Consider the following 24839-nt stretch of genomic DNA (forward strand, 5'->3'; position numbering starts at 1 on the left):
CTTAGTACATAAAGTTTAGAGAAAATAATTATGAAAGCAGTTTACTAAAATCTTAATCTATACCAGAAAAAAGTCAAATATTAGAAAAGAGAGACAACCAGAACAACATTTCACTATACCGATGTCAATTCTTATATAGTACATTTAAATATAATACAACATTCATCTCACCGTTTCAATGTTTTGACTGTGGTCTAAAAAATTGTCTTTTTATAACAATATACAATAATCATATTAACTAGTGTTCTGTTAAAACAAGAGTTCTGTTAATTTGATGAAGATTGATAATTGAATATATGTTTAATAGTCAAATTTCAATTTCCTTGATTTCATGTATGCATTTACTAAATTATCAGTGACGTCGACTCGTTTCTTCCTGTGCTCTCCAACAAGCTTTTGCAGAACAGTAATTAATTCCTGTTTCAGCTCCCCTGTTAACATCTTACCACTTGAATACCTCTGAAAGAAAATGAATATAGAATATGAAATGGGTTTAAATTGACATTAAATCTAGTGTAAAAGAGGGACGAAAGAGACCAGAGGGACAGCCAAACTCATAAATCGAAAATAAACTTACAACGCTATGGCTAAAATGAAAAGGACAAACAGAAAAACAATAGTACACATGACACAACATAGAAAACTAAAGAATAAACAACACGAACCACACGTCGGGCACACTAAAATCTAGGGGTGATCTCATGATCTCCGGAAGGACAAGCAGATCCTGCTTCTCATGTGGCACCCGTCGTGTTACTTATGAGATAACAAATCCGGAAAATAGTCTAATTCGGTAGGTCACATTTATGAAAGGAAAGGAGATTGTAGTTACGACGTAAGGAACATATACGACATTATTTGTGAAACGGTTATTCCATAGCGGTCAACCAACTCGTGATGGCGTCCGTAAAATTTACGAAGAGATGATGTCAACTACACCACTGATTTAATAGCTTCCTTGTGAGCAACAAACCCTTATCAAGAAAATCATGATAAGAAATGCAAGCACTGGTAACCGAGGACGGGTTTGCATAGATTACAAACCTTTTTTTTTAAAAATAACATCGAAGAAGTGAAGAAATCAAAATAGTCCAAAAGTCCACCACGGAAAACAAAAACGTCTAATTACGACATTGTCTGGTAAAGAATATCTTTTTTGTTAAAAACTTCTTAATTTTTTCTAAACTGAAGGAAGAACGTGCAGAACTTGTAACAAAATGGATGTCTTTTAATCGTTGAATTCAGGTCGAAGCATATTTTAGTTTCTAAATCAATATTGGAGTTACAAATATGTAAATTACATTTAAAAGATGGTTGACCAACACAAAAAATGCGATATAAAACAAAACATTAAAAGGTCAACAACAGGTCTGTAATGATAGGTAATTACATAAGACGGACGAATGATACCAAAATGACAGTAAAACTCAAAAATCTAAAATAAACTGACATCGCCATGGCTAAAAATGAAAAAGACCAACAGACAAACAATAGTTCACATGACACAACATAGAAAACTAAAGAATAAACAACACGAACCACACCAAAAACTAGAGATGATCTCAGGTGTTCCGAAAGGGTAAGCAAATCCTGCTCCACATGTGGCACCCGTCGCGTTGCTTATGTGATAACAAATCCGGTAAAAAGTCTAATTCGGTAGGTCACATTCATGAAAGGGAAGGGGATTGTAGTTACGTATGTTAAGGAACATATCCGAAATCATTTGTGAAACGGTTAATCCATAACGGTCAACCAACTCGTGATGGCGTCCGTAAAATTTACGTAGGGATGATTTCAACTTCCCTATTTGGAACTCTTGGTTTAATAGCTTCCTTGTGAGCAGCAACCCTCTATCAAGAAAATCATGATAGGAAACGCAAGCAAGGCAATATCGTATCAATTGAGAGATATATACTCTGTATTCATGTGCTGCTGGAATGTTGCTACTTAGAAATGGAAAGTTCCCAATTGGAAAGCTGAAATCATCTCTTTTGTCGGTAAATTTTGTTTTCAACCGACCCTCATTGTCAATTTCTAGATGTAAGTATAGATATGAGGTCGACTTAACTGTATCTGCAGTATCCTATATCTCTAGTTCGATGGGATAGACGCGTTCCACACAGTCACCAAACTTTGAATTATTTAGTGAAAGAACATGATCTATATAGCGGAAAATAGAGTTATAGGATATTGCTGACTTTTTATCTTTCTTCCTAAGAAGTTCCTGCATGAAGTCAGCCTTATAATAATAAGGAAACAAGTCGGCAAGTAGAGGGGCACAGTTTGTTCCCATTGGAATGCCGACAGTCTTTTGAAAAACACGTCCTTCGAACGTAACAAATATGTTGTCAATCAAGAAATCAAGCATCTTGATAATATCAGTTTCAGAGAATTTTTTTGTTGGAATCAGAGTGATCCTTTACAAAGTAAGATATCCCTCCCTGAGACAAGATGCGTGTATCTACGTTGGCCATTCTTTTTTTATGAAGCAAAGCAATACCAACTCCTTCAATACATCTTATTGTTTATTCAAATAAGATACTATCAACGATATGTATAAATTAATCTCCGTAATATGTCCATACTATGAAGAGATCACTGAATGAGATCATACTCCAGCTGCAAATTAATTTGAACTATGACGCTTAAGTGTACATGACATGAGGCATATATTTAAAGTATGATCAAAAATGTAAATTTTGAAAAATAAAGAATGTAGCCTAATGCTTTATGGTATATTATATATATATATATATATATTTCAAATTCAAAAACTTTAACTTTGCTTATTTTGACAATGTTCATTCGAATAACAATTACTGTACAACGGTTATTGCACCAAACACGTATTCCGACAATAACATTCTCTTCGGTGAAAACGGGGCAAAAATATTTAAAAATCAAAAACTAAACGAAAGGCTTATAAAACAGAGAGGAAAAAAAACCTATTGTTTTAAGTTGTTTTAAGTAAAGTTAAATGACAACCACCATGTACTAAAAATTTAACGGCAGTAAATCATGTTATTTTTTTACCGATTTGATATCTGCCAATTTATCATCATCTTCCATAAAGAATGTCAGATATTGGTACGACACATCAGTGTCACAGTCTCCACCATGTTTTCTATGTTCTTCTTCGGTGGGCTTTCCCCCAGAAAAAGCATATTTGTTGATCTATGAATAAAAAGATTTTTTTATACCAAAAACTAAATTTATTAAAGCATTTCATATATCATGTATATAGTACAAACTGTTAATTTTATAATCCATTCTCATCATATGTTCTTCGTTATATAGCTGTTAAAGAAATAGCTAAAACATAATTTTGATAAACAATAAACATGAAGAAGGAAGATATTGTCCTTATGTTAAGCACAATAGGAACATTTTTAAAGTAACCAAATTGCAAATGTTAGAATCGGGTCAAAACTGCACTTTTTCGAGTATTCAACCATACATAGATGATTAAAAAAAGTATTCTGTACCAACTAGATAAAGCATGAAAACGCTATTAATAAACGTTATAACGATTATATATTTTTTTTTTATATCAATTTAAGTCCCATAATGCTCACAGTTTTTAAAATCTTTTGTAAATCTTACATATTATATCAAATCCAGCAAACGTTCACATATATATCTATTCAGAATATCTATAAAGTATAATTTGTACGAGCATTTAAAAAAATCATTTTTTCATATATAAAAGCGATATTTACAAATAATAGACAGTTATTGCTGTTGATTTTGAAGAATGAATATTTTACCTTTGCTTTTATTTGTTCATCCGAATCTGTTAAAAATATAGACGAATTTGGATCACTTGCGCTCATTTTACCATGGGCTCCTTGTAATGCAGGGAAGAAAGTTGAATGAAGCAATGCTGGTTTGAGAAGTCCCAGTCGTGGTGCTACATCACGTGTCATGCGGAAATATGGATCCTGTGAAATAATGTAATGAACTGATGTAAACTGTCGTGAAACTATACTCATTAGAAAATCTTCGAAAGCGTTTTTCATGTGTAGATATATTGAAGATTTACAACCCACGCTATACATGCTTACAGACATTTTCCAATTGTATGTACTTTTAATGAAATATGTTATGGACAATTTTGTTTTAATTTCTACTCTATAAGATTTATAATGCTGGTTTAATATAACGACATTTCATAAAACTTCAAATAAAGTGGTTTATCAAATGATAAAACGTATCAAAGTGATAACTCTTTTCTTATAATTTAACAACTAGAATAGGAATTGATAAAGCACGAATGTTATAACAAAAATTAGAAAAAGAAAATCAACATTTGAGGACTGCGTATGTACTAACAAATTGAGTTCTCCATTTTGAGGAGGAATTTTTCTTACCAGCGGTATATAAATATTGAAATTTGTTTTAAACTGAAAATTCAACATTTAACAACAAATTATATACTACATATAAGATCATATAAGGAAATAGATTAATAATTCATTACATAAAATAAAATACCTGATCAATTGCACACGGAATAAGACAAGGTACGTCTTTCTTTCCATTGAATATTTGAGGAAATGCTGAACTGAAACTTGGTGTGGCTTGAATAGCAGGGAAACTAATTTTACCAATGCTGTCACTATCAGTGAATCCAAATATTCCCTTCACTTGATTGAACGTGACAAGTTTCTGTATCTTGCACATCATTTTATAAAATTCTGTGCTTCCCCTACAATAGTTATCAAAGGTACCAGGATTATAATATAACACGCCAGACGCGCGTTTCGTCCACATAAAACTCAGCAGTGAAGCTCATATCAAAACAGTTGGGAAGCCAAATAAGTACAAAGTTGAAGAGCACAGAATCTAGATTAATTTCAGGTTTCAGTTTATATGATGTAATCTTATATTTCAATTTAAAGTGAAGCTTAAGTTTTTTCTTCCACTAATGTGTCAATGACGTTTATCTAAATAAGACCCACTCCACACACACGCATGTAATCAAAATTAAATAATTTACAGCGACTGTGAGTGGATTTGAAACGTTAAAACAAAGGTATACCATACATATGAAAATATCATTTATACAAATAAAATTAATGGTACCAATTTTTTGCACCAGATGCACATTTCGACAATACAGGTCTCTTCAGTGATGCTCGTGGTCAAAATATTTGAAATCCAAAGCTTATATAAAAGATGAAGAGCTATAATCCAAAAGGTCCAAAAAGTATAGACAAATCCGTGAAAGGAATCAGAGCTTTGCATGAGGGAGATACATTCCTTAATTCATAATAATTTCTAATATTTTGTTACAGCAAATTTTAATAACACAAAAAATCCGTATTTTCATGCCAGTACCGAAGTACAAAATGTATCGAAGAGAAAACGAAGTTCAAGAACTCAAATTGAAAAAAAAAATCAAAAAAAAAATCAGGGCTTTTATATAACTCAGTGTAGAAAATGTTGTGGAAAAAATCCTTAGTTTTTAATAGATTCAAAGCAAAAACACAACGCATTTTAAAGAGCTATTCTTTATCTCAGAGTTAGAAAGAAGTCTTCAGACGGAGCAAACAACATCTAACTCCTATCTTAAGCGTAAAATATTGTGATGTCAATAAAGCTATATCTGTATATTAACGGAATGATTGTATTTTTTATTTGTGTATGAATGTTCCAGACCATATGAGTATTTGGACCGTACGCGTACGGTCCAGACCGTATACGTATATTCGTACGATCCGACCATACGCGTATGGTCGGAACGTATAAGTATACGCTTATGGTCCAGTACGAGCTGACCGTACATGTTATTAGATCATATAGGTTTTTTTAAACAAATGAACACTACTAACAATCTTTATTTTTAGTTTTACTGATTAATATTATTACAATTACACGGATAAAATGAACAAATGAACAATTGAAATTGAATGTTTGTTTAATTGTATATCTTGATCCTAATTTTGGTACTCTCAACCACTGTTACACTTGCTACCCCAAGTAACGTGCTAATATTTTCACATTTAAATTTTTGCAGGTCGTGTATGTTCCTTAGCATTTGCATTTTTTTGAAAAATTGCTAAATATTCTTAAACAATTGTCCTTCCACATTTCATTTACTTCCGATATTTTTAATTTAAGTGATCATAATTCAATTATTTTACTGAGTGATCGACATGCTTAATACAAGAGTAACAGATTAAATTAGCGTAATTTTTTTAAATCATTCAATTACAATTAAACGTTTTTATATCAATTTGAGAGTTAAGTTATATTTATCTGATATATGCATCTTATTAACTTTGCCAACTTCTTAATATAATTCAGACCGTACGCGTACGGTCTGACCGTATGAGTATTTTGAAAAAGTACGCATGCGGTCCAGACCATACGCGTACGGTCTGGAACATGAATAAATGAATTTAACAATGTAATGCACACTAAATAATCCGCGTAGTGTGTTATTTAAAAGTGTTCACCACCTGTTTGAGGTTATTGCTATTAGACAAAAAAAAATAATTAATATTTCAGTCATTCCTTAAAATCTAATTCTAAATTCTACCTTTTAAGAAGCAAATCATGTTAAAAAAAGGAAACGTTAAGGTCACATGACAAATTGGGTTTATTAGCTTATGTTCAAAAACATTCAGCCAATCAGAAGGCGGGATCATATTCAAATTTAGATTATTAAAGCTTGACCTCTATGCAGATTGGCATAGAGGCAAAGCTTTGTTTCCTTTCAAGGATTTGGCTATACTATTTGGACCTTTTGGATTATAGCTCTTCATCTTTTATATAAGCTTTGGATTTCAAATATTTTGGCCACGAGCATCACTGAAGAGACATGTATTGTCGAAATGCGCATCTGGTGCAAGAATTTGGTACCGTTAATTTTATTAAATAAAACCTATGACTATAGTGTAGATAAGGATTTCCTACAATTTTGAGCTCGAATACCTAGAGAAATCTAGTAGCAAACACGTGTTCTGTAAAATGCTAGGAATTTACTTCTGTATAAATAATAAAAATTAAAGACAATTACGAAATATATTCTACATCGCTGAAGATGAATGTCTTGTCCTTGTCAAAGCCACAGGCAATTATATCTTTGGCATTCTCATGGGCAAGTTTGTTTGTCTCTTCAATGGTCAGATCCTTCCACAGAAACTTCTCATCATCGGTCATTTGGATCACTAGAGGAACATCAAAGGTGTCCTGAAGCCATCTGTAACAACAATAAGTTATGAACAAAGAAGTCGTGTGTGTCCCTTTGTATCTTTTACTTCTCTTTTATTTTAAAAATAAAATGTTTTCTGAACCATAATTGTCCCTTTTTTTTCTTTTTTTTTTCTTTCGAAAAATGAAGTTTTAAAATAAGTGAAATAAATTGACGTTTAAAACAATATTTAATTTAGTAAAAAAAAATGCCGACTTATAGAAACTTTCAATAACTGACAGGTCTATCTTGTAAACTTTGATGTAAAACTATTATATACGTCTTAGTTTTATGACAACACTAGGCCTTGAAAGGCTTTTATACTTCAGGCATAGATTTCCTTATGTGTATTTGGCAAAACTTTTAGGAACTTTGGTCCTCAATGCTCTTCAACTTCGTACTTTATTTTAACTTTTTGGATTCGAGCGTCACTGATGAGTCTTTTGTAGACGAAACGCGTCTGGCGTATATACTAAATTAGTCCTGGTATCTATGATAAATTTATTGACGCTTAGATTACACTAAAAGATGCAGACTAATTCTCATATACATATCTGTGATTTGGTTGTAAATTGCTTTTCTATGGTTCTTTTGAAAAATACATCAATGTCTACGTACACCGAGGACTTTTATAAGACAGTAAAAATTATACACATTTTAATGTATAGGTTTATAAGTATTTGATAATATTTGAATCTTCCGAAATATGATTTTAGATTAATAACTATTTGGGTAAAATGTGTCTCAATTAATAACTATTTGGGTACAATGTGTCTCGATTAATATAATATTTGAATTTTTGTTTGTCAAGACATTGTTACACTTTTTTTCGTGTTTTGATTTAAAATTTCCACGTATTCATACATTCTTGGCTTCCACATATTTGGCTTGAATAATCCTTGCGATGAAGGTTATAATAACTGATTTAGTTTAAAAGTTAAATTTACTTTACCAAATTTTGAAGGAAAACAATTTATTTATACATTGCATGGACACGAAAAACAAAACAATAAATATAACCATTATACTTTGTGAATATAAATGGAATCAAATGACCCAGGTGCATAGATTCTGAAGATGGTCCTCTCCCAGTGTACAAATAAAATCCTGTCTTCTTTTCCACAAGGTCAAGTATCTGATGCATATCTCTGTTAAAAAAGAGGACAAGTATTCAAATGTTTATAATATAAGACAAAACTAGGTATTACAATTGTGGTAAATACAATAAGTAATTAGTTAATTACAGTGTCACAATCTAACATTTTACATAATATGTTACACATCAGATAAAATCAGCATAAAAGTATATTAAATTACTGCATTAAAAGACATATGAGACACTTATACCTCATGCTCATTAAATGCATACACAATTTGAAACATTTTTCAAAATTAAAAAAATGTTTAAAAATACAAAACAATTACTTCTTAGATCAACAACTTTTCACTTAAAAGAACAAAAAAGGTACAATTTATTTAAAAATCTTAAATAATATGCTAAAAAATAATAGTTTTACATTTTGTATGGTAAACATATGTATCGATAACGTTAATTTTCTTTTCCTCTGATGTGTTTGAACTTTTAGTTGACCCATTTGATGAAGGACTTTCTGTTTTTCTTGTTTTTGGATTCTGGTATTTTAAAATATATTTTATGGTCCAATAAGGTCCCAACATCTATACATTTTGCAGTGTCCATGGTAACAGCGGCCATTTGACGGATTTTAACAACAAATGTTGAAACACATTATGGGATAGTTCTTACTAACATCACATGTCCGATAACTGGCATAAACAAAATGTGAGGAATAATAATAATAAGTAAATAGAATAATAATATTTCACCAACCTCAATTCGTTCTTACATAATTAAGGATAGAGACCCATACAATTAATTCAAACGTCTTTAAATGACGTTATTAAACAGTAAATTCATCATAGAGTTAGGTACCTTTGTCCAGTTAAAGACAACAATTCATAAACGAACAATCATCCTATATTGTCTGCATTTAATGGCTGTAGTGCTGTTAACATAGAAAAGATTTGATAATATATAAAAACCTATGAGAGAAGAAGATGCTCCGTCGTAGGAAGTGGTGAGGCGGTTTTCCTGTTAGCTTGACCATCCTGTCAATCAACTCTTTATCGATTTCAGTACTCCCAAACCTTTCTTTAAAAGAAATATTTTATATCTATTTATTAAGTTTCCAGAACAAAAATTAAGACAAATCAATTATTATAGTTCATGTCAACACAAAAGTGATGATTACTAGGCTGACGATTCCGTTGGAAAGCATTCACGCTACAACTTTGTGGTTGTAGATAAACTCATCATATACCGGTAAATCTGGTTGAAATTTTATACCTAAGTCGTTTACAGCAAGGCTAGAATGAAATAACAAAACCCTATTAAAACCAATGGAAGTTCGAAGTTGTAGAGCACTGAGAACCCAAAAGTCTGAATGGTTTTGTAAACGCAGCTTCGGTAATCGATTCAAGTGGAAGACAATTCGTAGTATTTCAAAGAAAAAAATGTACGTTTTTTAAACGTTTAAGGTAGATCACACGTATATATTTTTTAAGACAGATTGTTTTTATAATTTTCCAAAAAAATGAAGATTTTACTAGGATCTTTTAAAAATTTAACAAAAAGTATGGGTCACCGTGCTATTTTTCAAGCTATGAATCATTGAAAATTGCCAAAACTTGGTTAGTTTGTTCATAAACAAACAAATTATTGTGCATAAAAAAATTCTATGAGATAGAATTTTGAAATAAATTGTGAGAAGAAAGGTTTCTTTAAAAAATAAAAAGAAAACATGGTGTCACCGAACTTGTTTTCTTGCTACAAGTAAAAATTTAAAAAATCCCTATTACCCCAGTATACATTTTGTACTAAAAGAGTTATCTCCCCCTAAATGGCTCATTTAAAAAAAAAGATTTTTAAACAAAAAAAAATTGATATTTGTTAAAATATTTTGTATAATACAATCAATCAACAAGTTTTCTTTAAATAGAAAAAGATTCTAACCATTGAATTGCAAATCTGTCTCCAAATTTGCAGATTTAGGCAAATAACTAGACAAATTTTATACTGTGAATGTACAATCCAAGATGGTTGTATACCATGAATCTACCTTAATTTATAGTTATGGCCATATCAATGCTAATTCATAAAAATACAGAAGTGCTGACTACTAGGTTGTAGATAACCCCAGGATGGAAACCACCACCAGCAGTAACATCGACCCATGCATGTGGTTGTGAATAAAATCATAAAATATACCAGGCAAACATTTTAAACGCTAAACGTGCATTTCGTCGGCAACAGATTCATAATAGAACCTCTACTGAAAAAAATTAAAAGGTCAAATAATGTAAGAATTTGAAGATAACTAACTATTTTACTAGAAAAAACTGTCATTTTCGAATACAACTATATACTCTTTGTTGTTTTCATACTCAGTTGATATTTTCATGATTATCCAACCAACAATGAAGTTGTAAAAAAAATTTGTAGAAGTTGTAATTAAAAAAAAAAGCGAAAATAAGCAATGAACTATCATTTTGTATATTATTTTCAATGAGTCCAAACTATACCTACTGATAAGTTTACTATAGTCTACTCCTTTTTCAGAAGAACTAACAACAGTCCACGGATTAACAATGTCTTCCTCTTCTTCTTTTGTTGACATTTTAACGTCCTCAGGCATCTTTTCAGCGTTGGAGGCCATCTACTACAATTGATAAATACTTCTGTTAAGGTGGCTCAGGCCCATTAAAAGTTTCCGTATTTTTCGTTATTTTATTCTTTACAGAAAGTGAATCAAATATGGGGTCTCGGACCATGTAAACTCAAAATTTTACCTTAAACAGATATGTAAAAGGGACTATTTTTCAATGAAATGATAGGAAAAATAGAGGTGTTGACATATTCTTATCGGAATATAAAAAAAAAGTTCTATGACAATTCGTCCAAAACTGTAATATAAAAAGCTGAAATATAGCTTCAAAAAATGAGCAACAATAAAATAAAATATTTTTCCTTAAACCCAAATTTTGGTGGGAAAATAGTGAAATTGGGTTAAATGTCATTTTGAGCCTTTCACAGATACACAAAATAACGATAATATTTTTGTAGTGACATAACTACAACGATTAAACATTTCTAATCAATCTGTGGCTGAATAGTTTGTTTTTGATACTACCGATGACTAATAAGTCGATCAACAGCAAAGCAGACACGTTTTCAATAAATGAATGTTAGTTGTTACATGAAATTATGACCGATTGTCAGTAAAAATTCAGATATATGGAAAAACCACTTTTATTTTGTTTTGCATCAGAAGCGATTCATATTTTTGGTGCATTTTTTTTACAAAGATTTGTTTTAATCTATTTCAAAATCTGCATTTATCCGTGGAAAGGTGTCAAGAAAGGAGCATCTTATTAGATTCTGGAGCCTGTTTATCGAAGCTCTCTTAGGGTTAGGACGTGTCCTTAGACCAACTTAGGACACATCTTAGTCCTAAATGAGTTTATCAAACATGTCGCAACTTAGGAAAATCCTAGGAATTGTCCTAACTTTAGGATAATAATTTAGGTGTCTAAAGATGGTCTTAGGGTGGTTCTAACTTTAGGTTACATTCGAATTTTATCTTTTGTTCATTTTCACGCGTTTTATTTTTAAAGCAGTAGTAAAAATAGTTGAAAATCTCCGTATTGATATGAGTTATGCACGAGATTTGCATTTTCACTGTTAAATGATGAAAATGTGACACTTCTGATTCAACTCACTCAAAAACATGTTATGATTTTTACGTATTATATATCTTGTTAACAGTAAGTTTGTTAATTTTTATTTTTTTTCTCTTGTTTTGTTTCTTACAGTTTAAATGTACAATTATTGTACAAAATTTATTTATTATCTTTAATTTAAAACTACTTATAAGTTATTAATTTCTTATTAACCATATCTGAAATAAAATTATTTATAAAATATGATATCATAATATTTTTTTTCATATTCAGTTTGTATTTTTTTCCCGCCAATTAATACACTTAGGACATCAATTAGGACGTCATAACTAAGATATTCCTAAAATAGCTTCGATGGGCATGCTGAGACGTGTCGCAAGTCGATCCTAACTTTATCCTGACTTCTGTCCTAAGAAATTCTTAGGACCAATCTTAGGATAGTTTCGATAAACAGGCCCCAGTATTGTTAAAATCTCCATAGGTTTTCTTGATTTTTTCCGGAATATGTCCATATGCGTTGATAGTACTTTAAAATTCTTACAGATTATGTAATATCGTGATCACAAATGTATAAATACAGTTAATACTCTTGTTACGTAGTTCACTCGAATCGATTAGAAATAAACAACTTCTACCGCTACTTTGAGTCTTTTAGTAACTAACAAAAATGCAGGATGTTTAGCTTACATTCCATTTGTTATTAGTTCCATTTTTTATTAGTAATGTGGTACCCGTGCGTACGAAGTGATTATAGGGATTTCCCTTACCAGGAACGGTCAAAACAAATGATCATCAATTCGATGAGAATAAAAATAATGTTCTTCAATTAAAAGGATACATAAGAAAAACGTTTACTTCAAATATGGGTTAACGATATGACTGTTGATGACAACCAGATTTAGTTCATAATTTTCTAAATAAGGAAATGAATGTATCAGTTGTCTTCCATTTGTTTGATGTGTTTGAGCTTTTGATTCTTCCATTTGATGAGGGAATTTTCATTTGGAATATCGATATTTTATATTTAAACATAACGAAAGAACGATAACAAGATTACTTTCTTTAAGACCATTTATTTGTTTTAGCATTCCAGTAGCACTGACACCTCCAGGAAAAACCGGGTACATTAAGAGCTAGTATTGGCTACACATATTACATCGTTTGAAGTCCAATGTACATATAGAACATTTGTCTTTCCTTGTATGAAGGTTTTGGCGACTAATTTACAAAAAACAAACAATTAAATTAAGGCAACAATAGGTTATTCAAATCGCATAATTTGACGAGGAAAACAAAACAAGATAGCACAAAAAAAATTAATTTATCGCATTACTCATAAAGACAAAAATCCGGGTATGTCGACAGGTAATATCTCTTTCTGTGCACCCACAATATGATTGTGAGTCGTCTTTTCAGAGTGTTGACTCACCTTAGTTATAAGTTTGCTCTGTTAGAAAACACAGACTTTATAGGGCTATGAGATTTTACACCGACATTTAAAAAATTAAAACAATCTTTTGATTGTACGTGCTGTTATTCAAACGAATGGCAATATTGACTGCATAAAAAAATTCCCCATGTACACATAAATATGCAACTGGTAATTTGATGTTTACCACATATTATTATACAACGATTAAACTCTATGCATTAATATGGTTAAAATCTGCATAATTTATATATCATTGTCAATTTTCAGGTGAAACGTAAACGATATTTCCTTTTTAGATTTTGTTGTTGTTAGAAAAGTTGTGTAGTATACAGATAAATAAATAATACGACCTCTAACAAATTTGGAAAATAATGGACCAAGTTAATTGGATAACAGTAAAATAACAAAATTCCGAACTCCAAGGAAAGTTAGAAAAAGCAACTTATCAAATGACATCTTCATAATCTATTTAACATTGACAATATTCGGGTAAAAAGTAACATGACATTTAAATATATTGCGTTGTAAGAAAAGTTGTGTAGTATACAGATTATTGAATAATACGGGACCAAACAAATTTTGTAAATACATATTATGGCCCTATTAAATTTGATAAAAGTATAATAACAAAGATACCATGAAAATTTAAAAAAAAACCCAACCTTATCAAATGGAAAAATCAACAGATCAAAGACATCAATCGGATGAAACAGTTACTGTTTATATTCCCGACTAAGGTATTTTCCATAAACATTATTTAAAAAAATATCGTGAAAAATTAATTAATCATTTGCATGTTTTAAATTGCTAAGCATTTAATCAATTATAATCACATTTTGACCATGCTTATTTTTTATGAACATGTCCACGGTAAGATAATGGCAACATTTATAAGAATTGAAATACACATGGAAACTGTTAAACCAATAAAGAAATGGTTTTTTTTATGTGTAAGTAACCTCCCGTTTTACATTTACGAACGTCAAAATAAACTCAGATAATGAAAAACAAAATAGTATAATTTCCTAGTTATACAATTGCTTATGCATTGAAACACTTAAAAAACATATACATCATCAATCAAAATAATTAAATTTTAACTACGTCAGCCCGTTTCCGAGATCAGACGGGGTTTTTTTGCGCATGTTTAGTCTCATTTTATATCTTTACTTTACAGGATGCAAACGGTCTGACTTGTAGTTTCAAATACATTATTTGAATAACTACGATGGAGTGAATATTTGTCTTTTTTTATTCAAGTCAATAAGGTTGAGGGTTTATATTTTATTTGAAATTAAATATTAAATTTGCAATCAGTAGAAGGATCTACGGTAGAAGAAATTTTCGTGAAAAAGGCGGATGTTGTGCTTTCCGTCAGTTCTAAAAATGATAGTATTGAAAGCAATGTTCTGGTGCATATAATAAAACGAAGGGTTAAAAGGACATCATCGTATAATATTCTTGTTTTTCGTTTTTTCTAAACATTGATGCACTTATTGTTAATTCCTGCAAGACCATCACTTTACGACGAAAGGGTCTAAATTAAACTACAATCGTAGCTAATACAGCACATACTTTAGGTTGAGTTTTTTCTATTCTCAAGATTATACAAAATGAACAAAGTTATGTTTTCGTATAATTTAAGTCTACGGTAGACGATATGTACGTTGTTGAGGGTTAAAATGAGCCCAGAACACAGACCATGAGGCTTGTGTCGAAAACAAAAACAATGAATATCATGATCAAACAGGTCATCACTTTGTAGAAAGTTTTTAAAACCTCGAGCAAAGAAACAAAAAAAAAACTAGGGACAAAAGTGGTGACGATGTCAAATAAAGTTGCTACGTTCACTTATTCATTTAGGTATAGAAATAAAATTTATACTAGTGTGGATAACACTGTCAATGAGTTTTATCGGGAATGTATATCAGAAGACCTGTATAACGAACAGGGTTTCCGCTGGCGGTCGCTTGACACACATTTTTTACGTTTCAACTTTTTTAATTTACGAAGGTCAAGAAAAGAAAACTGTAGTTATGAAGAAATCTATCCAAAAGGTTGGGAACAACCCCTCGAATGAGAGTAAACCTTCAATGTCATGACTTCACATGAAATGAAGGATCAATTTCATTTGATAAAAGCTTTTGTTTTGTTAAAAAAACACTTCTTAATTAGTACAAAAGGGCATATCAGTATTTTTCATTTAAAGAAACTTTCCCAACGAACTATACTGGTATTATCTGATCAAAACATATCCATGAATTTTGTTTTATTGTAAATGTTTAGTGCTTATTCATTACAATGTAGACTCTAAAATAAGTTTGAGAGAATAATCTTAGACACACTGGGGCATTATCATCTAATTTAAGGGACGGGGATTAGAAAAAAAGCTAAAATTTAAACAAAAAATATATATTTATGTTACTTGGCGAAAATATATTGTTTCGGCGAAAGAAAAATTGACCCAGGGGAAACCCTGATAACGAACGGATGACATCAGTTGCTAGATCAGAACATTGTTTTCTCTCATACGAACAATAGGTAATCAGCTTTTTTAGAATGTACTCTCTCCCAATATAAGGTACTTTCACTTTGTAATTCAACATTCAGAAATTATTGATAAATCAGCTTGATACACCACTAAACTATATTATATTATGTATAAAACAAAACCTGATTCAGGTGACTAATTTCAGCAAGGAAAGTTTTAACCTCTAACATTTTCACAGGTTTAAAATAAATTTTGAATTATGAATAGGACAAATACTTGAAGACTCAATTCAAAGGCTATTTTATACCCATTCGATATTGTGTTTTTCGTTTGATAATACACAGGGTCGTTACATTAAAGTTTTGAAAATCAAATCAAGAAAATATATGCATACATTTAGCATTTAATTTCTCATAGACAAACTATTGGGATTTGAATGATAAGTAGGAGTCGATATATTCAAGTAAGTTTACTTGGCGTAATCGTTAAGTATATGATTAATAAAAACAGTAAAGCTGACCAACCTTACTAAAACCAGCATGAAAAGTAAAATAACAAAAATAGAAAATCCAAGGAAAATTCTAAACGGATTGATAACAACTGTCATATTCTTGACTTGGTACAGGTATTTTCTTATGTAGAAAAAGGTGGATAAAATCTTGATTAAGAACAAACTGAACTTCTCATTTGTATGACAGTCGTATACATTTCCATATATTTACAAAGATGTATGTACAAAACAAACAGACATAATAAAAACAGTTGGGACTAACATGAATTTATAGATGTGTATGATAGATTTTTACATTTTGTTAAATAAGTTATCAAAGGTACCAGGATTATAATTTAGTACGTCAGAAGCGCGTTTCGTCTACATAAGACTCACCAGTGACGCTCAGATCAAAATATTTAGAAAGCCAAACAAGTACAAATTTGAAGAGCATTGAGGATCCAATATTTCAAAAACTGGTGCCAAATACGGCCCGAGTTATCTATGCCTGGGATAAGAAAATCCTTAGTTTTTTTCCAAAAATATCAAAGTTAAATAAACAGGAAGTTTATAAAAATGACCACATTATTGATATTAATGTCAATACAGAAGTTTTGACTACTGGGCTGGTGATACCCTCGGGGACGAAACTTCCACCAGCAGTGACATAGACCGAGTGGTCTAAATAGTTATCAGAGGTACCAGGATTATAATTTAGTACGCCAGACGTGCGTTTCGTCTACATAAGTCTTTTCAGTGACGCTCACATCAAAATATTTATGAAGCTAAACAAGTACAAATTAGAAGAGCATTGAAGATCCAAAATTCCAAAAAGTGGTGCCAAATACGACAAAGGTAATCTATGCCTGGGATAAGAAAATCCCTTACTATCAAAACAACAGATGCTGTATGATTTGTGTTTTTTTTGTCACTATTGGATACCACATATTTTTTTCATAATGGAAATTGTAATTTAGCGCTACAATTTACTGCTTAAGACAAAGTTGATACCGTTTTAAATATGATAATTTGTAAGTTTTTGTGAAAAGTTGACTCGAATGACATTATTTTATTTGCATCTGAAAAAAACCCTTCAAATAATCATTTGCGATAGAATATTGGTTAAAAAATGCTCGAGCATTAATATGACTTTATATTCTACTTGATATACACAAACACGCATGTTTATCCAACGAATAAAGCGATGCCCCAAAGAAACCGCCTTGACGTGAAAATATAAAGTATAAAATATTTGCCCAAGACTGTTTACGAACCTTAAGACATCTATCGAAAAATATCATGAAATGTTATGAACTTCATGTATTCTCTCGTTTTGATGAAATATAAGCCTTCAATATAAGTTTAAAACAAAATTGATTTTTTAAAGTTAAATTGTTATTATAGTTACGATCACCTAGCTTCGCTAGTCCTATTCAAGGTATCTCTATAAAAGACACGTTTTGACGTTAGAAAACATGAGATATACTACACTTAAATTACATCCGAGAAAACGTACAACATTTTGCGATTAAACTAACAATTTGATCTTGAATTAAAATTAATTACAAAGCATATCTGTAGAAAAAAACATAACAAATGTTAAAATGAATTTAACATACAAAATTTAAGCTAATATCAGACGAATAAAAGTAAATTATTGTACATGTAGTTGTCACACTACAGTCATCTTAAGCATCTTCTAGATACAAAATTCATGTTAGTTGACTTACCAGCGCTCTCTGGACAGGCTTTCAATCTGCAATAAAAACAAATCTGATTAACTACAAATTATTGCTACGCAATAAAATTCTAACTTTCAGAAAACGGTTGAACAGGTGACTACTAGGAAAAAGATTTAAATATAGAACACTTCTAAAATTGACGAATAGCATAACACATCAAATCGCTTACATACAAAAAAATGTTGTCCATCAGGTGACCATATAAAAGGGATAACGGAGCCCAAATTATCAAAAGAACTTCGGCTACACTCTCTATACATCAAGTTTTACATAAACATATGTTCGAAATTAGCGATTGCAGAAAAAGGTACATTGTATATGCTTTTAACTATTCCAAATGGGAGAAAATAATTGATAAACCATTTCTTTTAAACGAAATGCAATTGTTCTTAATGAACCTTATATGAAAAAAATCTAACGCATATTAAATGATGATATCTGATATCATAAAAAATTGGCACCATATTTTTTTTATTGAAGGCACGGAAGAAGTAAAACAAACGTTTGCTGGTGTAATGGCGTCTGGTGGAACAACTGAACCTGAAAAGGCGAAGTCATATGAAAATTATTTACAAGTAAGCCTTATTTTCTTTCCTTTAAAGGGACACTAGCTGTCAATTCATCTTAACTCAAATTCTCATTAAAGATTTATAACAATGCAAAACATCTATCCAAGTTACAAAAATTGTAAAATAAACAATTTTCAGGGCATGGGAATGATAATATGTAGCTTCGCTCCGTGTGTATTTTAGTCTGGACATCTAAATAACAACGGAAATAAGCCCGAAAACAACCGACGGTCACATAACTAGATATAAATATAAACATCAAATACAAATATATATATATGGACTTCCTGCAAATGAATCCATCTCTAGCTAAAGAGTTTAAATGAAGTTCACATTGATACGGATTCAATAAAGTCGAGTTCGTCACTTGCAAGTGAATAATTCATCATTGATGTTTCTTAGCTTATTTTGGCTGTTAAAAGCGAATCATTATTTCATTATTTTACATTCATTAATGATTGACCCCCCAAAAAAACGTAATTTAAATTTTGTATGTACCTTGTAGCCCCTTTCATGTGGACTAGAAAATTCACATTCACTGGACGTTTTAAGTAAAGTATTGTTTTGTAAAAATATTGAAGTTGCCAATTTTACTTTCCTGAAAAAGCAAAGTTATTTCATGAATTTTTGTATGACTGAATCGATCATACGTGTGAACGATTCTGAAGTCAACATCTAGAAACCTAGAGTATATGTCTAATTAGTTATTGTTGATGCTACATTGTTTACGTAAAACCACCCAGATGTAGGCAAAGTCGGAGCACACTTTCTCAAAAAGCATAAATAAATGATGGATTGGAAAAATAAAAATAAAATCAAATTAACAGAAATTATAAACTGGTCTTATTTTTCGCAAGTATTTGAATCTAAACGTTAATTCATTATTATCTACAAATCCACAAATCATAAGAGATACTCTAAATACAGGCGCTGTTTGAAAATTGTAACATACACATGGAATGTTCACGATTGAGCGCCCCTTGTGAGTAAAGTGTTTTGTCAATTTCTAGATATAAGGCAAGATTAAGAGTAGACTTAACTGAAACTGTGATATTCCTCTCTCTTTCAAGCTCAATTGGAATGAAATACGAATAATTTTACAATGAGAAATATTATATTTTTTCAGTTAATTACATCCAGGAACTTAGTGTTTAAAAAACGCGAAAAAAAATTGCTAGTTGTGCTTACTAATCATCTGTTATCATTAATATGTAATAAGTGGAAGAAAGATAAAAAATAAATTATTCAACAAAACAATCTTCCACGGTCAAAGATTCAGTAAATCATTTCGGGAGATTTTTTTTTTATTGGATACAAATGGTGATTATTTATATAATATATTTATGTACACATTTCATTATGGTATTCGTCCTTAAAAATCAGACGTAAATTTTAATATGCACACTTCATAAACAGAACACAGATGCAAGGAGAATTTCGATAAGAAAATGTGACTTAGAAAAACGTATCAAGATAAACGTTTACACCCTAGCTCCTCTTCTATTACTAACAAATGCTTTTCCGTTGTTTTTTTTATGTTTTCCAATGTCTACTTTGTTCTTCATAATGCTGCTATTGAGAATTCAAATAAACCGACTTGTGAACTTGAATGATTGAGTAACAATAAACTTTTAAAATCAAACCGTTTTAGTAAGAGATCAAAGCAATATAAATGCAATTTTAAAAATACCATGCATACAACGCCTACTTTTATTATTTTGTACCGAAAAATATGTATTTTACGAATAGATAACTTATTCTCAAGTTATAAACATTGTAATTAATAAATTGTAAATTATAAGGTATTATTTTTTGTAAAATCATTTTATCATTTCATTTGAAACAACTAAACAAATGATTTGAATGATTGCAGTAATTTGAACTTCATACACGCAATATAGCTCATAATGGAAAATATAGTTAAAAATTGATAATTAATATTTATATGAAATTCTTTTGTGCAAGTAAAGAAAAGGGCTAAACAGTTAATTAGGATTTCAATGAATTTGTTTTCAATTCATTAGTTAATAAACCCTTTTCTATTTATTTATATTCGTAGTATGCAAGCTTCATATTTGAAGTTATAATTTTTTACTTGTCATCTTATCATTCAGAAATTACAATTTAAAAAAATCGTCAGACTTTGTGGACGAATTGTGGACGTGAAAAAATCCCACAGGCGAAGGTGTAAAATATTAAATTTTGTATATTGTGTTTGTCTATGTGTCGTTTTGTTTTGCCCCGGCGTTGTCAATTTGTTGTCCACAAAAGAGTTTGTATCCCTTTGTTATTTCCGTCCCTTTTGAATTCGGTTTTGTTATCCATGTCCTTCGAGACTGATAGTTTTAGGTCTCCCCCGTTTATTCAATTTGTGGATAAGCTTAATTTCTTTGTTCTTAAACAAGTAAATGCAGCTACCTACAATGTATGAGATGGTTTTTTTTCACATTTTCAAATATTTTCAACCATAGGAAACAATTTTTTTTCTAAAATCAATAAAGTATTCTGCATTACACATCATTTTATTATATGTCTTCTTATTTTCGTTGTAGCTATATTGACATATTTCATCATCTAAATTTTAGCTTGAACAATTTTAGGAAGTGTTAGAATAGTGAGTGAAGTAAACGAAGATCCGGCTCATGATGAGCATCTTTTTAAAAAAAATCATTAAAGTATTTTGCATCACATCATTCTATATGTCTTCTGATTTTTGATGTAGCTGTATTTACATATTTCGTTATCTAAATTGTAGCTTGAAAAAGTTTTAGGAGGTGTAAGACGATTGAGCGAGGTAAACAATGATCCGGCTCATGACGAACATCTCTTTATTGTTATTCATCAAGGTATGTTTAAATGATACAACAAAAGCCCTTGAAAATTATCACGATTAATAAAAGAATGCATTTGAAAAATCAGTTATCATATCCCTAAAATATCATGTCTAACACGGGAAGTGAACAAGGATATAAAATGACAAATTTATAGATATAGTCTCTAAAAAGACCACCATATATCTGAAAAACCATATCACTGATGTATAATATGTAGCACTTAATTAATAACCTAATCATAAAAATTATATTTAAAAACATGGAGCTTAATACTTCTAAATATCTTTTAAATACACAATTTATTTCACATGTTGGTATATCAAATATCTTCAAATGTTTAGTTTAGATGTTGGAATAAGTATTAACAACATAAAGAAACATTCTTATATGATATGCTTCTTTCGCTTTATGAATAAACCCATGGTCTAAATCCAATAATGTTTGTTTGCACATGAGTGTATTGACCACTGCAGAATAATGAATTTTATCAAATTGGCATGAATTTAATATATTTCATTAACTACAAAAACACTTTCAAACTCTTAAACACTTATTCATTTAATATGACTTTAAGGTTCCACTAAAGTCAAAATATAGGACACTTCATAAACATCTAAACTTTGCCTGTATGTTTCAACCTATAATGAATAAAGTCATAAACTATGAGAACATATGTTCATTTAAACATACTTTACATATACACATTGTGTAAATTGTAAATAAACTTGAAATTGTTAGCGTGCGGTCAAACCTGTTCTTGGGATGAACACTGAATTTTCAAAAAAATTTGCAGGCCTGCAAGACGACTTAATTTGCTTAAAATTGGTATGGACGAATACTGTTACATATGTAATGCAGGGCAAGCTCATGCTTATTTGTCACATACATATGTTTTAATGGCATATTTGTCCAATTTCTGTATTGTACCTTCGATATTCGTTCACTTAGATACATGAAATTAACTGAAACTCGCAAATCAATACATTTTATAAAAAATTCAACATGAGCTTGCCCTGCATTACATGTAACAGTATTCTTTTTTTTTGAAAATTTAGTGTTCACCCCAAGAACCGGTTTGGCCACAACATAACAATTTCAAGCTTATTTACAATTTACACAATGTGTATATTTAAAGTATGTTTAAATGAAAATATGTTCTCATAGTTAATGACTTTATTCATTATAGGTTTAAAAAATACAGGCAAAGTTTAGATGTTTATGAAGTGTCCTATATTTTGACTTTAATGGAACCTTAAGGCGTTGCATTCCGAAATAGAAATATTTGACCTAGATACGACAACTGTTTATGCTAGCTGTTCAAAAAATCCCTCTGAAAAACCACAGTGCCAGCTGTTTGCTTCTTTACAAAAAAAGGGAGGTTCATGAAAGAGCCTACACAATCACGTTACCTTTATACATCGGACATAGAATACATTAATACATGAATAAATGGTCGTTATAAAACAAGATCAGATTTACCACAGTAACGTCTTGCTTTTATACTAAATAAATAACCTGTATCTACTTTAAGTAAAATAGCTTAATTTTATAAATTCAAATGTATAGTAACATTTATACTGCAACTAGTTGTGTTTATTTCCTAAATATAGCAACACAGCCATATTTTGTGCAATGTCAATTTCATCATGGAACACGTTTTCAACAGTCAACAGTTTATTAAGGGATGAAAATAAGTTTGAAATTTGTGTTACAATTTAAACAGCTATGAACATGATGGATTTATTGATTCAAGTTGAAGTATAAAAACAATATTAGGTCATAGTCAGAAAAAAACTTTTTTTGTACTCAGCGCAAAACTGGGGAAGGGCTCGGGAGAAACCTCGCCCTTCTCTGGTTTCTCAGCTTCATACATTTTTTTTTATATTTTTCTGACATCGACATAATATTGTATATGTAAGTGTTATGTTGTATTTTCTGTCGGTTATTGTTAACCCGCTCTTCGCCTAAATTTATGTACACGTCAGCTAATCCAGATCTTAAATAATTCTCTTTAAAAATCTCCCGCGATAATTTATTTTAGACGAATACATTCTTTATGGTTTAGGTAAATACAAACAACAACAAAATATAATCATAAGTTGAATAGGTTTATATCCATGTTGACAAACTGACAACTTTATCAGTCTTATCCCTTTTTTTCACAATAACTGATGACTTCTTATATCAATTATAGAAATACAGATAACAAATATTCGAATTGTTCCTGTTCACTGCATGTTTTAAGCATCTACAGACTGAAGGTCACGTATCAAAACCGATTTTAAAATGTGTGCGTATAAGCTATGTCCTGAACAAACAGGAAGAATGTCACAAATAGGTTTATATCCATGTTGAAAAATTAACAACTATATCAGTCTTATCCCTTTTTTCACAATAACTGATGAAATCTTATATCAATCATAGAAATACAGATAACAAATGTTCTAATTGTTCCTGTTCACTGCATGTTTTTAAGTATCTACAGACTTAAGGTCATGTATTAATAGCCGATTTTAAAATTTGTGCGTCTAATCTATGTCCTGAACGAACAGAACAGGAAGAATGTCACAAAACTACCTAATGCATTAAACATTTACTGATAATTTTTGCTTTACGTTGACAAAAAAAAGGCAACAGTAGTATACCGCTGTTTGAAATTCACAAATCGATTGAGAAAAAAAAATCAAATTCGGGTTACCAACTAAAACTTAGGGAAACACATCCAATATAAAAGGAGAACTACGACACAATAGAAACACAACATTAAGATGTAACACCCACAGAACCGAACTATAATATAACATTGGCCTAACATTGGCCATTTTCCTGACTTGTTGCAGGACATTTAAAGAAAAAAATTGTGGCATGCCAAACCTCCCGCTTTTAAGGCAATGTTAGGCAAAACATTTATACTATAACATTACATGACAGGACTACAATAAAAATAAATGAGAGAAACTAACAAAAGGTACCAGGTTTAAAATTTAATACGCCAGACGCGCGTTTCGTCCTCGTCCATATTTCATTACAGTCCTCTACAATTTGACGTTTCTGTAAATTATTAGTTGAAATCAAAACTTGGTAAACATATCTAAAACAAAATCATATTTCATTCATATTCTATAAGGTTTCCTAAACCTTGAAATTTAATTCATGTGTTATAGTTGTATGTTGGTTTATGGCCGTAACTTTTTCAACCAATTTGAAATTCAGATTCATGAGAATCGTGTAACTTCAAAGATTTTGTAATGTGCGTCCAATGAAGTCCGGTAATGATAAGAATTTCCAATTGCTCTGGACAATATCGCATGCAACTCACTTGAAA

The 24839-nt window shown here is 30.5% G+C and overlaps 2 protein-coding genes across 4 annotated transcripts in view; one reads left to right on the forward strand and one right to left on the reverse strand.

Annotated features, from left to right (window-relative positions):
• LOC134723907 (tryptophan--tRNA ligase, cytoplasmic-like) overlaps positions 1-24839 on the reverse strand; it is a 25664-nt gene continuing 825 nt past the window's right edge. The window contains exons 2-10 of one of the 3 annotated variants that reach the window (XM_063587419.1): positions 18100-18125; positions 10803-10935; positions 9260-9368; positions 8227-8346; positions 7025-7207; positions 4495-4708; positions 3768-3941; positions 3034-3174; positions 1-459 (exon numbers count right to left, since the gene is read on the reverse strand). In XM_063587419.1, coding sequence (XP_063443489.1) covers positions 301-459; positions 3034-3174; positions 3768-3941; positions 4495-4708; positions 7025-7207; positions 8227-8346; positions 9260-9368; positions 10803-10932 — 1230 coding nt within the window. In that variant the 5' untranslated portion in view covers positions 10933-10935; positions 18100-18125 and the 3' untranslated portion in view covers positions 1-300. Of the gene's footprint in view, positions 460-3033; positions 3175-3767; positions 3942-4494; positions 4709-7024; positions 7208-8226; positions 8347-9259; positions 9369-10802; positions 10936-18099; positions 18223-24839 lie in introns of those variants that run through there. The other 2 variants (XM_063587420.1, XM_063587421.1) reach the window with 2 other exon arrangements.
• Positions 18321-24839, forward strand: part of LOC134715604 (tryptophan 2,3-dioxygenase-like) — a 22974-nt gene continuing 16455 nt past the window's right edge. The window contains exons 1-3 of the mRNA XM_063577931.1: positions 18321-18418; positions 18592-18686; positions 21436-21526. Of these exons, the coding sequence (XP_063434001.1) occupies positions 18627-18686; positions 21436-21526 (151 nt within the window). The 5' untranslated portion in view covers positions 18321-18418; positions 18592-18626. The remainder of the gene's footprint in view (positions 18419-18591; positions 18687-21435; positions 21527-24839) is intronic.

This window comes from Mytilus trossulus, chromosome 1 (genome assembly GCF_036588685.1).
Source record: "Mytilus trossulus isolate FHL-02 chromosome 1, PNRI_Mtr1.1.1.hap1, whole genome shotgun sequence".
In the NCBI taxonomy this organism is placed as follows: domain Eukaryota; kingdom Metazoa; phylum Mollusca; class Bivalvia; order Mytilida; family Mytilidae; genus Mytilus; species Mytilus trossulus.